This window comes from Spermophilus citellus (assembly GCF_964194105.1).
Source record: "Spermophilus citellus genome assembly, chromosome: 2".
NCBI lineage: Eukaryota > Metazoa > Chordata > Mammalia > Rodentia > Sciuridae > Spermophilus > Spermophilus citellus.
Genome location: NC_138183.1, coordinates 235275673 through 235293426, shown reverse-complemented (window position 1 = coordinate 235293426; position 17754 = coordinate 235275673). Strand labels below are relative to the sequence as shown.

The following is a 17754-nucleotide window of genomic DNA, read 5'->3' as shown; positions in this document are numbered from 1 at the left end:
CAGCTGAGTCAGCTTTCCTAAGCAGGAAAAGAAGCTCCTCAGCACACAGCTTGAGGATCAGAAAGTACATTTAGGCTCTCAACCAAAGCACACCTGCAGGTGGGGCAGGCAACCTCTGGTCCACTTAGCCAGGCGGGTCAACCTTGGTCAGCCCAGTGCCATGGCAGCCCTGGTTCTGGGTTCCAGTCCCGAAATTGCCCCATAGCCATTGCTGGGCTACTCTGCTTTGGGGACGTCAGAGAAGACAGCTCCTTTCCAGGTAGGAGGAGAGTCCCCCATCCTGAGGGGCCACTTCAATGCCCATTGAGAAGCCCCTCCTGACTCCCACCTTGGGGTCCTGTCCTCTGGTCCCCAGCTGAGACCTTACTAGGTTCCTGATGTGCTCAGATCTGAACAGACTGACTTCGCCCCTTCCCCCTAGCAGGTTGTCACCTCCTTTTCCTTCTTGGTGCACTCTGTGTGCGCTGCTCCTCTGGCTTGTTTCCCTGGCAACAAAGAAGCATGCAGACGCCATCACCAAGAAGGTCCAGGTGGCTTATGGGCTCTGCCCTCCTCCTGGAGCTGAGGGCGGTGGCCAGGAGCCCTCTCCACTCCCCTGTTCCTCAAATGACTCATGACAGAGACACAGAGACGTCTAGCTGGTCCCAGGTTCTTTAATAGGGGACAGCAATGGCCAAGATGAAGCTCAGCTTAAGGAGTCTCCTGCTGCCACCCAGACGGGCAGGAAAGAGGTCCTTGGGGCAAGTCCAGCCCGTCTTGCAGCCCCAGATCCAGATGGTCCAGGTGGGAGGCAGTGGCTGCTGACCAGACACTGAGCAGCCCATCTGTCCTGGTACCTGGGCTCCCGGGGCTGCCAGGGAGGGGCTTCCTCTGTCACTTGGGGTTGCTCTCAAGCACCTGCCGGACCCTCTGCATCCCTGAGAAGGAGAAGTGAGGGCTGTGAGCGCCAGTGCTGCACAGGTGGGGACCAGCAAACCCTTGCGAGGGGCGGGACAGGCGGCTGCTCACCCAGGCGAAGCCGCTGGGGCCTGTCTGAGAAGACCACGCGGAACCAGCCAGGCTCTTTACACTCAAAGATCTTGCCGAAGAGCAGCAGCACCTTATTGTCCAGAAAACGGCGCCACAGCAGCCTCTCCTCCTCAAAGGTGGCCTTGCGCAGGTACTGGAAAGGGGCGGGTAGAGGCTCAGGACACAGAGAAGACCCCCAGGGCCTGTCACCTGCTGGAGGAAGGCTTGCGCCCCGCCAGCCTGCACCCCAGCTCACCTTCCTCAGGTCAACCCAGATGAAGAAGCCTGCCCCACGACTCAGGAAGGGGACCCCCAGGGCCCTGAGCTCCTCCGAGACGTAGGTGTGGGCAGCCTTGAGCCGGGCAAGGTTTTCAGGCAGGTACACGCAGTTGATCCAGTCTGAGAGGGAGGATCAGGAGGGGCAGGAATTCAGGGGTCCCTGTAAGGCCCCCCTCAACCCTGAGGCCTCCATCTCCAGCCTCCACACGCCCAGTAGGAGCCCAGAGCACAAAGCCCCTCAGGATGCAGAGCAAACCGAAGATGTACCTGGTTACAAAGTGAGGCTTCGGAGCCACACAGACCAAGGGCCAGATCCCAGCCAGGCATGGATGGATGATCACCCATCTATGTATTTGTGTGCCTACCACCGTAGGCAGGATTAGGAACAGTTCCCTCACTCCAGAAAATACCCTCATGCCACTTACAGCCACGTTGGCCTCTGCCCCACAACCTGATCTGCTTCCATCACCCCAGTTTGCCTTTTGCAAAATGCCCAGGAAGTGGAACATTATGGTATGTAATCCATTGAGACTAGCTTCCTTCACCAGCCTAACACTTCCAGGACGAATCTGTGCTGTCGGGGATCTTATTGCAGAAGCACTTCATGGAGTGGATGTGCCCATGTGGTGGTGTCTGTACCCACTCATTCAGGAAGAACATCCAGATTGTTCCCAGCTCAGTTTCCACGTTGGTTTTTGCGTGCATGTGTGTGCACTATCTAGAGGTGGGATGGCTGGGTGGCGTGGTCAGTGTTTTTATGAGAAACTGGAAAATGGCTGTCAAAGTGGCTGAACCACCTGAATCCCCAGCAGCAATGCATGAGAGTTCCAGATGCTCTGCCTCCTGCTCAGCCGGTGACGTCGCCTGTGTTTTTAACAATGTTAGGTGTTACTGTGGATGTGGGGTATCTGGTCCTTCTTTTCCTCATGATGAAGAAAATATAAGATTTTGAGCTTCTAGGGTCCTGGGAGTTACAAATGAGACACAGCAAGAGCACCTGCAGGGCTCAGTAAATGGTGGCCATGGCAGTTCCCTTTGCCATCTGACCTGGCTTTCTGAACCTGCAAGCAGGATACAGCCACTGATCCCTGGTGGGTCCCAGACAGACCACAACCTTTTCCCCTCCCCCTTTCAGGGCACCAAACCCAGGCAGTCACCTCGGTCCCGGAGCAGCTGTGCCACCTGGTACTGGACCAGGCCACTGAGGCCGTGATAGTGACAGAGGGAAGCCACAGCAGTGGCCACGTCCTGGTTTTCTGTGTACAGCGTGCCAACGTGAAGCCCGGACATCCCGAAGTCCTGCAAGAAGAGACAGCCGAGGCCGTGGCCACCCTCCACAGAGGGAGCTGATTCCACCCACCTGTCTGCCTCCCATCTCTCTGACTCCCCGCAGCCACCCAGACACTCACCTTGCTCATGCCCCACAGTACGTGGGTCCTCTGGGGGTCGGGCAGCCTGCAGAGGGCACAGTGTGGGAACAGAGGCAGCCAGAACCAGGGTGCCCAGGCCCATTTCCACGAACAAATGAGGAGATGGATGGATGGATCTGGTCCTGGGTCCTGGCCCTGTTTCCATCTCTCAGAACCACCAATTCCTGTGCATCCCTTAGAGCAGGGTTAGCAAACAACAGCCTGCAGGAAAATCTACCTGGTGTCTGTTTTCATAAATAACGTTTCATCAGGTCAGAACCGCGCTCACTGGCTGACAGAACGTGCATGGCAGAGTTGAGGGAGAGGCCATGAGGCCTGTAAAGCCTTAAATTTATGTACCATCTGGCCCCTTAGAGGAGAAATTTGCCAACTAATGATCTAGAATACAGCTCAAGTGTCACTTCCTCAAAGACTTCCCGACTCTCTCCAGCCAGTGGGGTACCCCAGCAGGTCATCCCAGAGCTCCCCAGAATTCTCCATTTAGCACTTGCCACCACCGAGGTCAAAATGACTACCTGGGTGTTGTGCTGCTAGGGTTTGGGGTTTATCAAAGGTTCTACATGGGAAGGGCCAAGGTCTTGGTGGTTCACTGATGTCCCCCAGCACTAGCACAGAGAGACGCCCCATAGATATTGTTCCCGTGACTACCCAAGGCTCATGGGCAAGTCTCTGTTTTCTCTGTGTCTCACTCTCCTAAGCATAAAAGGAATGGGAGTCACACTCCACATGCCATCGTCCTCACAGAGCTTTTGAGAGACAAGTGACGGAAAGGCCACGGCAGGGCTGAAAAGTCAGTAGGAACAAAAGGAACTGTCATCCTGCCTCGGGGTCAGATTATAGACTTCGCAGACGATCTGGTCCAAGTGTGTCCAAGGTCTCTTGTTTATAAATTCTGTGCTCAGACGCAATCTAATGGATAAGGCCACTGATTTAAACAGCCCAAAGCGCTTATTCGCTCCATGAATGCGAGGAAGGAAGGAAGGAGGGAGGCAGGGAGGGAGGGAAAGAGGGAGGGGGGAGGAACCGCAGCTCCACTGGACACGAAGGAACGGCCAGCAGCCAGTTTCCCATCTGCCCTCTGGAGTCCGAGGGCCCCGGGTTGGAGGTCTCAGGGTCTCCACAGAACAATCTCAAATCCATGGATGCAGCCCAGCCACCACCTTTTTGGGGCCTGAGGACCCCTTGGGTCAGCTAGGTGTGAGCAGCATGGCCCTGGCCAGGTCACACCCTGTGGGCCCAGCCACAGAGAGGCCAGTGGGGCTGGCGGTCAGCGGAGCCCAGGAGCCTTACCTTTCCAGGCTCAGGACACTGCAGAACTCGAGCGACTCCTGGAACACGGACAGCATGTAGATTTCATCCACGATCACGTGCAGCGAGTGCCTGCCGCGAGAAGAGGGCGGGAGGAGAGCTGGGCCACATGTTACAGCCACATGTCCTCCCAGGGAACAGCGTGTCCCAGCCCAGAGGGACTCGCCTACCCAGGGTGTCCAGACTCGTTTTCTCCAGGAACACCCTCCTTTTGCCTATTTTCTCAACCAGGAAGCAGCACTTACAAAGCAAAGGGGAGAGGAGCTTGAAGCCAGCCCTGTCAGGGAGAGCTTGGACCTCGGGGTCCTCCCTGGAGAAGAACATTTAAGGAGGAGGCTCAAGGCAGACGGACCCACATTCAAATCTGGCCCGACTCTTGACGTGTCCACTCCATGGCTCCCAGGGCTGGGATCATGAAGTGTCTATATCTTATGGAGTCGTTATGAGGATTAAAAGAAACAGTAAGCAAAGGGCTGGGCCTTGCAGTGAGTGAAGCCATTACTATCACGTGGAAGAGACGCTGGGTCCAGTGGCAACCCCTGTAATCCCAGCACCCAGGAGGCTGAGACAGGAAGAGGCAAGTTCAAGGTCCACCTGGACAACTTCACCAGACCCTGTCTTAAAATAAAACTTTGAAAAGGGCTGGAATGAAGCTCAGTGGTGGAGCACTTGCCTAGCATGTGTAAGGCCCTGGGTTCAATCCCTAGCACCACCACCACAACAAAGAGCTTAATTTTAAAGATAAAATGGAACAGAGAGAAATGGCTTCCACCAAAGCCCTACCCTCTCACTGCCGCGCTGCCAGGGAGAGGCCAAGGCAGGTAGAAGCCCGCGGTGGGGTGAGAGGGCACAGGGCCTATAGCAGAGCCCACCCCGGAGCTGGATGGACCCAGGACCTACTCGGGGGGACTCACCTCTTGGCAAATCCCAGGAACTCCTGCAGCTCTCCCGGGGAGTAGAGGTCCCCCAGAGGATTCTGGGGGTTGATGAGGATGAGGCCCTTGACCTGGACACCCTGAAACCATCCACAGGCAGAGACCTCAGCTCCTCCCCAAGGCCAGGCAGACCCACTAGATGGGGCTGATCCCTGGTGGCTCCCAGGGAAGTGAGTGTCCTGGGGACATGGTCAGGACCCACATGAAGCACAGTAGGACACAGAATGACATCTGCAGCATCGGGCTGACTGTGAAAAGAAAACCAACACAGAGCACAGAGGGGAATGTGCCCATGAGCCAGGAGAGGGCCTGTGTTGCAAGACTCAAGGGCACGGGTTCAACTTTCAACGTTCCTACAGTGAACACTGACCGCTCTAAGGTCCAAGGTAAAATCACCCAAGTAGGCAGACGCTTGAGAAGCAGACAAAAAAGAGCCCCCAGAGAAGGGGGCCCTCTGCGTTTCAATCCCCTCTAAGTGAACAGGACACCCACTCCACCTCTCAGGAGACTCACTAACCCACAGTCCCCCAGCTCCATACTTGACCCCTAGAAGCCGAGTCAGAGGCAGTGGGGAGAGGGGGGCACGTTCCAGGAAGCTCCCGGGTTGACTCTACACAGAGGCATGAGGGTCTTGTTCCAATGGGCAGAACCTCCAGGTTCTGTGCTACCACACTACCATGTGTCCCCATCATGGCCACCAACCAGCTCTCAGGAGATGAGCCACGGGAAGAGGGGTCCATGCTGTGTCCAGACCCACCCACTCCCAGCCCTGGTTGGACTCCATCTGCAGACCTCAGATCTGGCTCCCTGCAGGGCCGTCTCCAGCTTCTCCACCGTGAGCTGGAAGGGGCGTGTGTCCTGCCCAGTGACCTGGAAGAAGACCCACCAACGTCTCCAGCCAAATTCAGGGACCCCCAACCCTGAGTTCTCAGGTCCCTCACCCCCCATCGCCTCAGATCAGTCCCTGGAAAACAGGTGGGGCCACTTCCTCTTCCTGTCCTCCACTCCGCAAGTCACAGCAGGGACACCTCCTATGGCTCTCAGGTTTCCAGCAGAGGCCTGCAGGGCTCCTCTGGTAGGATCCCAGGGCTTCCATGTGAAGGTCTCTGTCCCCTGTCCACCTTATTTTGGTGGCTAGAACTTGGCTTCTATGTGGACCCCAGGAATCTTACAGCCTAGAGCAGGGGACCCTCCAGGACCCAGGCACAGGCAGCCATGAGGCAATGGAGGGCTCCAAGCCCTTTTCACAGCAGCTCCAGAGCCCTTGGCATGGACTTTTTCCCGTGCCCACCCACAATTCAGACCCAGGAAACCCCTGGCCAGGGGAAGGCCCAGGGCCTCCTGGGACGCAGGAACTCTCACCTCACTGTCCAGATAGACATAGGCCAGTCGGACGTTGCCATAGAGATAGATATGCTGTGTGATGGCTCCGTAGTATGGAGTGGGGATCAGGAAAGCCTCTGGGGACAGGAACAGGTAGGACCTGTTATCCTCTGGCTGTAACACTCCTGACCCCCTGGGCATCTTGGAGGATCATCTGGAGCATGTTCCAGCTCAATTCCCAAAACTCTCAAGCTCAGGCCACTGACATTGGTCCGCTTCCTAATACAGGTGCTCCTGTGCTTATGGGGGTTCTGTTCAGATAAGTCCACGTAAGTCCAAAATGTCATTAAGTCAAAAGTACATTTAATCCACCTGACCTGCCAAACCTCCCAGCTTAGCCACATGGCCCATGTGTGGGGTCCATGATCTCGTGGCTGCCTGGGAGCTGGGCTCACTCCACTGCCCAGCGTAGCACATACCACCTGCAAGGACAAGGTCCACAGTTCAAAATCAAAGTACAGTTCCCACTGACTGTACACGCCTTCACACCATGGTTAAGGTGAAAACCCCTAAGTCAAGATCTTTTGCAATGAATGACTAACATTGCTGAGCACTTACTATGCTGGGCACTGTGCTGAACTTTGGTTGGGAAGGTCCCTTTCTTTGATTATTCTAGAAAGGGTTGGCAATTGCCTATTATATTCTGACCAGAGATCTTCCTGGTGACTATCTCTTTCTCTGTGACAGTTCCTTAACCTCTGGGCCTCAGGATCCTCACCTATAGGATAGGTTTGCCATAGAACCAACCTCCCTGGGACACTGTGAGGTTAAATGAGATATTTTGGATGTGTGGAGCCTTATGCCAAGGCCTGGAATGTAGAACGTGGTCAATAGACCCACGGCCATTACCAGTATTGGTTAAGCCATGGTGAACAGGCCTCTGTCCCCGGCAACAGACACCCCTGACCGAGGCCAGGTCTTAAGAGCACGGCTTGTGCAGCAGGCCTGGCTGGCTGCCTACTCAACGGTCATCCCAGTGTCCCTCCTTGCTAAGACACGAGGGGATGGCAGGCCTTCCCCAGCCGTCGGGGACAAACTAAGTTTGGCTCTCTGCTCCCCTTTGCCCAAGGACTGCTCTGGGAATGGGTTTCAGTCATTGTAGGTCAGTACAAAGGGGCTCTGTGGAGACCCTTCTGGGAAGTTCCCCCCCACTCCCCTCCCCCGATGTGAAAGAGATGGCACCAGGTGACCTCCTCCTGTTCCTCCTGCTCTGGGCCATGGTGTCGCAGGAGGAGGCAGGAAGCCCAGAGCCAGCTCCTCTACCCTCCCCTGGTAGGGCCACGCCCTGGGAGTCTCCTCAAGCCACTGATGTAAGACCTCTGTGGCCTCCTGGATTCTATTCTAAGCACATGGGCAGCCCGTGAGGTCAGACAACTGGGGTCCTGCCGTGTAGACCCCAGTCCAGAGCAGACCCTGAGTTCACTTACCCCCCACCTCGCACAGCACCGTGGCCAGAGCAGAGAAGACAGAGGCACAGCCATTCAGAACAACCACCTGGGGGTGACATAAAGGGACAGGATGACGGAGTTCCCAGAGCGAGTGAAAACCCATAACCTCTGTCGCAGTTCAGCACAGAAGAGAGTCAGGTTCCCCCTCAGCATCCTGGGGCTCTGTCTAGACAAACACCCTCCGCCCCTACAGCCAAAGTGATTTGGGGGGACCCTGCTCTGCATCATCTGAGCAAGACCCAGGAGCCGGTCACTCAGAGGGTCTTGCCTGAAGACGAGGAGGCCAAGAGGGTTCACAGCACAACGTGGGGCAGAGATTCTACCCCAACTCTAAATATCTAGGGCCAGCTGAGTGCAGTGGTGCACGTCTGCAATCCCAGCAACATGGGGGGCTGAGGCAGGAAGATCATAAGTTGAGGCCAGCCTCAGCAATTCAGTGAGACCGTCAGCCACTTAGCAAGACCCTTTTTCCAAATAAAAATAATAAATAAAAAAGGGTGGGGATGTAGCACCCTGGGATCAATGCCCAATACCAAAACATAAAAATTTTAAAAATGCATCCAGGGTCGGGGGTCAAGAAGAGAGCAGGCATTGCTCATTCTGTTTTGAACCAAATCAAGATTGACAGCTGGGCTGGGGCTGGGGCTCAATGGTAGAACACTTGCCTAGCATGCGTGAGGCAGTGGGTTCGATCCCCAGTGCCACCTAAAAATAAATAAATAAATAAGCAACAAAAACCATAAAGGTATTGTGTCCATCTACTACTAAAAAAATATTTTTAAAAAATAGGCTGATCCCAACCCACCTCGCCCTTGGCCAGCCAAAAGTGGGAGCAGAGCAAAAGGGCAGGAGAGAGCAGAGGACGGGGCTACTCACATTCTCTGCTTTGAGGGGTGCTGGGCTCTTGCAGTAGTAAGACAGGAACTTAGCCACTTCCTCCCGGAGGCTAGAGATCAGACAGACAGATAGGCCATGCTTACCAGAAGGTCCTCAAAACACTGGCCACCCCAAAGCTCCTCTCGGGAATTCTCAGGCTCCTGCCATTATTCTCCCCTCATGTCCCACATGGGCATCATGCTCTGCACCTGTCCTCACTCCAGGTGCCCTCCCACATGTGCTGAGTTGTCTTTCCGTGTAGTTCTACATTTATCCTACACCCAGATGTTATTTTGAGAACACAACACTATAATTATTAATATTTCCATTTTACAGACAAAGAAACAGGTTTGGCCACTGTAATCCCAGAAACTCAGGAGGCTGAGGCAGGATGATTTCAAATTCAAGGCCAGCTTCAGCAATTTAGTGAAATCCTCAGCAATTTGGTGAGACCTTGTCTCAGAATAAAATATAAAAAGGACTGGGGATGCAGCTCAATGGTAAAGGGTCACTGGGTTCAATCCCCAGCACAAAGCAGAACAGGTCTGAAGAAATCAAGCCACTTGCTGGTAAGTACAAAACACAAGCCCAAGCCCAGTGGCCTGTGTGTAGGGCTCACCATCCTAATCACTGTTTAAGAACATGAGCTTTGGAATCAGTCTTGGGATCAAGTCCTTGGCCACTGAACCCCTCTCCTCTGGTCCTTGGTGTCTGCTCAGGCAGTAGAGCCAAGCATCAGTGTTGTCCCTCACTTCCTCTCTTATGGCCAGGGAAAGCCCAGCCAGCTCTCCGACATGGGATCAAGACTGAGGTGACAGCACTCTGCTCCCTCTCCTGGCACTGTCTATGCAAGCCATACCCCCCCCTCCTTTTTTTTTTTTTTTTTGGTGGCAATGTTGTATGAAGGACACTCGACCAGAGTCCAAATTTCTGGGTTTGGTCTCAGCTCTGCCACTGAATGGCTGTGGGACCTTGGCAGAGTCACCTCACAGAAACATGGGATCTGGTTTCTATCAACTACTGACAAGAAGAACAGACTCCTCACCCAAAGGCCCTGCCTGTACGTCAGACCCAGGTTCATGGAAACCAAACTGGGAGCTCCTGAGCTGTGACGGGACAGGCAGGGAACCCCAGGATCTCCAGGCCTCCAGGAATCGGCCCTTGGCCTTCAGCAGGCTCTCTCCACCGGCCACCCCTGATATTTGGAGCTGGACAATTCTTTGTTGGGGAAGCAGTCCTGTGCACAGTAGGACTAACAGCATCTCTGGCCTCTACCCACTGAAGGCCAGGAGCATCTCCACCTCCAAGTTATGACCCTCCAACCTGTGTCCAGGCCTTGCCCAACATCCCTGGGGGAGCAAAACCGCCCATGTGGAGATCCACTGTCCCACAGCAGTACTTACAACAGGTGCCCCCTCCAGTCAGGGTACTGCAGCAGGGGCGGCTCCACCCGCAGCATGTCACTCTGAGTCAGCTGGGGACAAAGAGGAGAGGGACAGGCTGACGGATCCACTGCCTCCTGCTTCCACACGGCAGCAGGTCCCAGAGAAACCCCCAGAGGGACAGCATGTCCCATGCCCATTTTGCAAATGAAGAGATTGAGGATCAAAAAAGTGAGGTGACTCTGCCAAGGTCCCACAGCCATTCAGTGGCACAGCTGAGATCCAAACCCAGAAATTTGGACTCTGGTCGAGTGCTCTTCATACAACATTGCCACCAAAAAAAAAAAAAAAAAAAAAAAAAAAGGGGTGTGGCTTGCACAGACAGTGCCAGGAGAGGGAGCAGGGTGCTGTCACCTCAGTCTTCACTCCAACTTCTAGAAGGACTGGGGCCACTGCTCTCTGGCAGGGTTGCCTTAGTATCACGCTGTGGAAAAGGTGGCATTTTCTGGACCATCACCTCTGTGACCAGGTGCTGGGTCAGACCTCTAGGGCATCACAGGCCAAATGTCAAAGAACGACTAATAACGCAGGGTCCTTGGGTGGTGGGAGCAGAGGAATGGGAATCAGCCACGTGTCCAGCCATTTCCCTCCTCCTGGCATCCCTCAGAGCTGGTCCAACATGTCCCCATGGCCCACTGTGGCTTCTGAACTCTTGGTCCGTGGTGAGTCTAAATGGAGACACTGGATTTTGAAAACTTACTATGAGGAAGTATGTCAACTATGTTGACAGCTGTTATATTGATTACATGGTGAAATGGTCATGTCTTAGTTACATGATGTAAATGAAATAAATCATTAAAATTCATTTTACCAAGCTTTCTTTTAACTTTTTAATAGAAAATTTCATATTACATATGTGACTCAGATTCTATTTTTTTTTCAGTGCTTGAGCTGTCTCAGGAAGAGCTGGCTTTAGGGAAAACCTGCTCTGAAGACCCTCCCTACAACCCAACCCCTGGGGCTTGGATTTTTCTCCTTTGGAAAGCTGTCCTCTGGGGAAGCATTGCTGCCTCTACAAACCCAGCTCCAACTGGAGACCCCTGCTCAAGGAACTGGATTACGACATCCAGGAACTTTCCAGATTTCCAGGAATGCTGCAGGCTATGTTGGAATCAGTCATTTTTAAAAATTAATTTAATATAAGCTTAAAACCTAGTCAAGTATTCTATAAGTAAGGCATTGAGCATGTGAACATTGTCACTTCCTGCTTTCCTGCACTGTGCCGCCACCCCACTTTCAAAGTGACTTCTATAGTCCATACGGTGGGAACATGTATGAGCTTGGGCCACCATGTCTCTCTTCCAACCCTGCTGTCCTGGGATGGCACACAGGAGCTTGAAACTGATCATGGAAATTGGCAAAGTCACAAATTAGGGCTTTGGTTTCCCCCGAAAGGCATGGTGGCACATGCCTGTAATCGGGAGGCTGAGGCGTGAGGATCTCGAGAGTTCAAGGCCAGCCTCAGCAACTCATCAAGGCCCTAAGCAACTCAGCGAGACCTTGTCTCTAAATAAAATATAAAAAGGGCTGGGGATGTGGCTCAGTGGTTAAGCACCCTGGGTTCAATCCCTGGTGCAAAAACAAACAAACAAACAAACAAACAAACAAAAAAGCAGGGCACTGAGTCCCCTGGAGTGAGGGACCCAACACAGCAGGAGGGACCAAAGGGGCAGAGCCTGAACTGATGAAGAATCAGGATCTCAGGGAAGTGATGGGCCTAGATCACCCAGAAAGTTGTCCCCAAGACAACTGGGGTCCCCTGACTCCCTGGCCAGGCCAAGAGCCCACAGCAGGTCCCTTAGGGACAAGTATTCCACAGAAGGGATCCCCTGGACTCACCCGCCTGGACAGCAGGTCAAAGCAGAGTTTGTTCTCGCTGGTGCCCAAGTTAATGACGCCCTGGAGACAAGAGGAACAGGGCCACATGAGCATGGCAGAGGAGTGCCCGCGAAAGGAGCCCACAGGGACAGCAATCGGGGAGCTCTGCCACCCTGCCCTCCCGCCACCCCTCCTGGTCTCACTCCAGCCCTGCCCCCCTTGGCCTCAGGCTCTCTCTTCCCATTTCTAAAGTTCTGCTCAAGTGCCATCTCCTCCAGGAGCCTGCCCCCCAATCCCACCTAGAAGGGCTTTTTCTTCTCTGGGGTTCCATGGCTCTTGATCTGTCACCCCTCTAGAGCACTGCTGACTTTTTGCTCCCGGCCATGGGGACAGAAGTCCAGGCTCTACTCCCTTGCTGCAGGCGAACTCCCAAAAGGCAGATGCACACCCAGGACATTACAGTATCTCTCAGCCGCTTAGCAGGAATCCATACATGTTTACAGGATGAAAGAGTGTACACACAGAACTATGTTCTCCAGGAACAGAAACCAGGTGGAGGTCAATAAGAATGAGCCCTCGGCCACATGCAGTGGCACACACCTGTCATCCCAGCACCTCGGGCATCGGAGGCAGGTGGATCGCATGTTCATAACCAGCCTCAGCAACTTACAGAGGCCCTAAGCAACTCAGTGAGACCCTGTCTCTGAATAAAAAGACAAATAGGGCTGGGGATATGGCTCAGTGGTTAAGCACCCCTAAGCTCAATGCCCAGTAATTCCCCACTGAGCTATTTTATGTGGATGCACCACCTCGTTTACACAGTGACATCCTCTGAGGACAGAGGCTCTGTGTCCACATTGACCTGAACCTTATCTCAGCACTTGGGATTAAAAGGAATACTGGCTAATATGTAACTTTTGGGGTAATTAAAGATGACAGCAGAGAGGGGTAGGCACGCCTTTGTCTGCTACCCTTCTGTCTGTCTGCACCTTCCCTGTGTGTCTGTGTCTGTCCTTTGTGGGCCTCCCCCACAGGTGTTCCCCACAGGTGTTCCTTTACACCTGATCCCCACCCCAGAAGGCCTTTATTCTCATAGGAGAGAAATGATGGGAGGCCTAGCCCAAGCTCTCCCTTAGAGTCCCTAGAGATACAGGGCCGCCCTCCATCCTGCCGTGCACCTCCCCCCCCCCCCAGCTGACTACTGATATCTGCATTAAGGGAAGCGAAAGGGAGTAAAGGAAGAAGGAACGATGAAACATAGACCTGAAATGAGCAGAGATGAAGACACCTAAGACGCTGTGATCTCCCCCTGGGGGACAAACAGCCAATGCACCTGCAAACCCTGACAGCTCTGCCTTCCAAATACCCACACAGTCCACCCGCTGCCAAGCTCCACTGCGGAGATCCTGGCCCAACCCCATCACCAAGCCAGATTCTCCACTTCCTGTCCTCCCCACTTCCTCACCTGTCGTCCAGGCTCATGCACAGTCCAAGGCATCTCTTAAAAACAGAAATCAGGCCATATCGCATCTCCCTGCAACACCTCCTCGCCCACTTGATCCAACATGAGAAGGCTCACAGTGGCCCGTGACTTCCATGGGACCTATGACCACACCACCTCCTGACCTTCAAACCTCACAGTCCACCAGTCTGGATTCTTAGTAGACCAATGGTCCCTTTTATGTCCCTTGAACCATCCAGCATGGTTCCCCCTAGGGCTCTTCCCCAGGTACAACATGGCTCACTCCCGTTTGGTGAGCAGCCTCTACAGTGGCTCCCAGGGATCCCCACCCCCTCTAATCACACCTTCGAATGTGGGCTGGACCTAGCGACTCATTTCTGATCATCAAAATAAAACATGCAGACGTGATGGGATGCCACTTCTGAGACTGGGTAATACAGAGTCTGTGGCTTCATCTTGGGAACACCTGGCCTCATTCTCCCGGGTCATTTGCCCTGGAAAAGCAGCTGCCAGGTAGGAAGTGGGCTGGTGGGAAAGCCCCTGTGGAGGGAAATGAGGCCCTCCAGTCACCAGGTGAGTGAGCTTGCAAATGGCGCCTCCCCACCCTCTCCCCGTCCCTCCCCCGGGAGATGTCACCCAGATTCAGGGCAACTTCACAGAAGATCCTGACTGTGAGGCACCCACCAGGATTCCAGAAACTGAAACTCTTCCTACCTGAATTTCTGAGATTTGAAGGAATTTGTTACAGCAATTGATAGGTAATACCACCTCTCACCCCCTTTGTTTTTCTGGTTTCTGTCCAAATGTCACTTCATTAAAGTAGCTTTCTGTGACCACTTTTTTAAAATAGCAACATTACTACCATTCTCTATCCACTTCACCTGCTTTATTTTTCTCTACAGCTATTATAACCTTATATTATACAGAGATGCTTTTGTCTGTCTGCTGTCTCCCACCCAGAACATAAATGCATAGAAGAGAAAAACTTTGTTCTTGCTCACTGTTAAAAATGCCAGCACCTACAAGAGCGGCTGGTACCTGGGGGCTGCTGAAGACATAAAGATTATTAAAGAGTAATTTGTGCAGCTCTCTGATCTGTGAAGGTATTACTAACAGTAGTTAGTACCTCATAATAATTGGGCAGATAATATTAATAATAATAGCAGCAACATTTATTCCCTGTTCCCCAGAGCAAGCCCTGGGCTAATCCCGTCATAAATCCCATTTAATCTCAACTCTTCTGCAGCAGGTATAATTACCCCATTTTGGAGATGAGCAGAGACTGAAAGAAACGAAATTATCGTGCACTGAACCCAGCTCTGTCCTAGCTCCAGAGTTGAAGGGTTGGGGGTGGGGACGTAGCTCAAGGGTAGAACACTTGCCTGGCATGAGGGAGAGCTTGATCCTAACCCCAGCCCCACAAAAAGAAAACAAAATCAAGGTGAATGGTTGGCAGGTTATCCACGCAGGATCACTCTACAGCTCTTGAACTCTTCCTTCACAAGTCTGTGTCCCCTTAATTATAAATGGAGGGTCACTGTAATAGGCCTCTGCTTATGGGTCCCCTAGGACCTCCATCAGAAGCCCTCCTGGAGGTAGAGGACCGTGATTTTCCCCTACAGGTGCCAGCTGGGTGCTGCCCAGCAGTCAAGGAAGGTACCCGCCCCACAGTCCCCTCTTGGGCCCGGGGAAGGGCTTTGCTCACATTGGGGTTCTTGTCCTCATCATACTCATCCCTGTGGTAGGTCCTGTAGCCCTCCTCAGCCGAGTCCCAGAACCATTTGATGACTCTGCCTCTGGAGGACAGGCAGGAGCTGGCAGAGGAGAACCTGGCGGTGGGATCACCAACTCCACAGAGCTCCGGCAGCTTCAGCTCTGCTCTTCTGGAGCATTCGCCTTCCACGTCACCCCGACAGTAATGGCCCATGTCCTGGGTGGAGGCCAAGCCCAGACAGGTGGCAGGCTCCCTGCATTCCTTCTGAGGAAGGGGGAACATCTGCAAAAGACAGAAGCGCTCAGTGCCCAGGGCTGCTCAAGGCCCTGGGGAGCACCACCCAGAAAAACAGTCAGTCACCATCCCCGCCCCCATCCCCGCCCCACCTCACTTTATTTTGCAACAGGGTTTCCCTGTGTTGCCCAGGCTGGCCTCAATGATCCTCCTGCCTCCACCCACTGGCCATCTGCCCCTTCCTTTAAGTTCATGCACTCACCACTTCCTGTGTCCCTAACTAGCTGCAACCATATGTGCCACCACTCCAAGGAGCAGAATCTGTTAAGACATGTAGTGAGCCAGGGCCTGTGCTGGCTACATCTGAGTCATTTCAACAGATTGCCTCTTTGGCTCATTTCATTTCTGCATACGTTTTTCCTTGACCAGCCGAAGGGGTCACCAGTGATCTTTTCCCATTCTTGCTTATCTCAATTTCAAAAGTACAGGTTAAGCTGGGTGCAGTGGCACAGTCCTGTCATCCCAGTGGCCCAGGAAGCTGAGGCAGGAGGATCACAGGTTCAAAATCAGCCTCAGCATCTTAGTGAGGCCCTCAGAACTGAATGAGACCCTGTCCCAAAGTAAAAAATGAAAAGAGCTGGGCATGTGACTCAGCGGTGAAGAGCCCCTGAGTTCAATCTCTGGTAATAATAAAAAAAATTTAAATTTAAAAATCCAGGTTAAAATTCTCCACACACATCACTGCCAGGGAGTCCTAGATGTCCTGTGGTGGAAAGGGTGGGATGGGATTCCTTGGTGTCTGGAGCAGATGGTGATGGGAACTGAGGGGAAGGAGGGGTAGGAGTCTCCAACAAGGGCAGAGGCCCAGGTCCAGGTCTTCATGCTGGAAGCAGGAAGGGGCACCAGGAAAGGGTCCTGCTGCCAGCAGAGGTGAGCGCCTCCACTTCTCTGAGCCAGTTTCATCTGCACAGTGGGTGTACCAGCAGCCACCTCACTGGACACCAGTGAGGATGTCAGGGGATCAAGATCTTAGACCAAATCCTGGCTCAAGGCCACAGTTCTATAGAATATGGGTCCTTACATAATAGTCCTCACCTATGTTCCCGTCCTAAAGTATAAGCCTCCTGACATCAAATGACGGGTGTTCCGTGGGCAACCCAGAAACCATGGTGCCCTCCGCGGTTTAATTTTGGTTTGGGAACGACATCTTCTCGGGCTCCTCCCCAGTTGGCAGGGCTCACGGAGGAGCTTCCCTAGACCAGACAAAGGGGTCTGAGGAAGGACAGCGCGGTGGGTGGTGGCATGGTCAGCTGCACAGCCTGGAGCCTGTGTCCTGCTGTCCCAGCCATCCTGGAGCGCAGGGCCGATTCTCTGAGTCCAGGGAGTCCCAGGACACAGTGTTGTCACCTGCTTGAGATCAGCCCTGGGAATCCCGCTGGTGGGGCTTCCTGTGGGACGCGGGGTGGATGGGGGGGCGGGCTTTTCCAGGTAGAGGAAGCCAGTGCCCAGGGCTTCAGCGCCAAGCGCGCTGAGGCTGAAAAGTGCATCAAGGCCCCACCTTGTCCTCCTCTGCAAAGCGGCGGGTGGCACCTACTTGCAGACCAGCCCTGGCGCAGGGCGGACTCGCGATGGGTGTCCCTTTCCTTTGCAGGGAAAACGCTTTCCCCAGCTTTCCTCGCGGGGAAGACGGCTGCGGGACTCTGGGACCAAGACAGGGTGCCTGGACAGGGCTTTGGGGTTTTATCACCGCGCAGCTCTCCCACTCGTGACGCAAGCGGGAGGAACCCTAGGTGTGTCCTGCGCTGTGATGACCGCACAGGTGGGCGCATCACGGAGTCCAGGCCTCCCCCGCACGGGAAGGGGGGCACTTCAGGACACAGCAGCCAAGACCTACTCCAGGAAGGGGCGGGCCGCCAACTCCCACCTCCGCCCTAGGTGGCTAGTGAGAGGGACAGGGACACTGGAGCAGATCCATCCACACTGGCACTGGGGCGGGCACCACCCGCTGCATCCCGGCTTAGTCCCCAGGTTCTCAGAGTCCTTTCGGAGCACAGAAGTTTCTTGGCAAATGTTGCGACCCACAAAACGTCCTTCCCAAACTATGGCAGGCGCATCATGAAAACCTTTGCTCTTGAGTCCCACCTGCGTTGTGACTGACCTCTCTGCCAGTCCTCTTGTAAGGGTCCCTCCAAACGTGGGAGGAAGAGACCACAAGACACTGTCTTATGCAACAGCAGAAGGGAGGGTTCATTTGGCATGCTAGGGCCCAGAGCTCTCTATAGCAAAGAGAGATGGAGCCCTGAGAACAGCTTAAGCAGAGCTTATATACTTTCCTTGGAGAGGGCAGGGAGAGAAGTTACATTTTGTAGTTTGGCAGTTGGGGACAGCTCATCCTGGGAACAAGATTAGCAAACAGT

At 53.8% G+C, this 17754-nt stretch overlaps 1 protein-coding gene across 1 annotated transcript; it reads right to left on the bottom strand.

Annotated features, from left to right (window-relative positions):
* Positions 1 to 637: 637 nt before the first annotated feature.
* Positions 638 to 17498, bottom strand: LOC308641018 (1-aminocyclopropane-1-carboxylate synthase-like protein 1). Its single transcript, XM_081279116.1, is given in 16 exon segments — positions 638 to 888; positions 891 to 917; positions 1009 to 1162; positions 1265 to 1407; positions 2445 to 2586; positions 2697 to 2742; positions 4008 to 4097; positions 4940 to 5040; positions 5753 to 5830; positions 6323 to 6420; positions 7771 to 7837; positions 8668 to 8737; positions 10071 to 10141; positions 11949 to 12008; positions 15095 to 15385; positions 17480 to 17498. Coding segments are annotated over 15 exon segments (1641 nt in total). The 5' UTR covers positions 17480 to 17498; the 3' UTR covers positions 638 to 685.
* Positions 17499 to 17754: the final 256 nt, after the last annotated feature.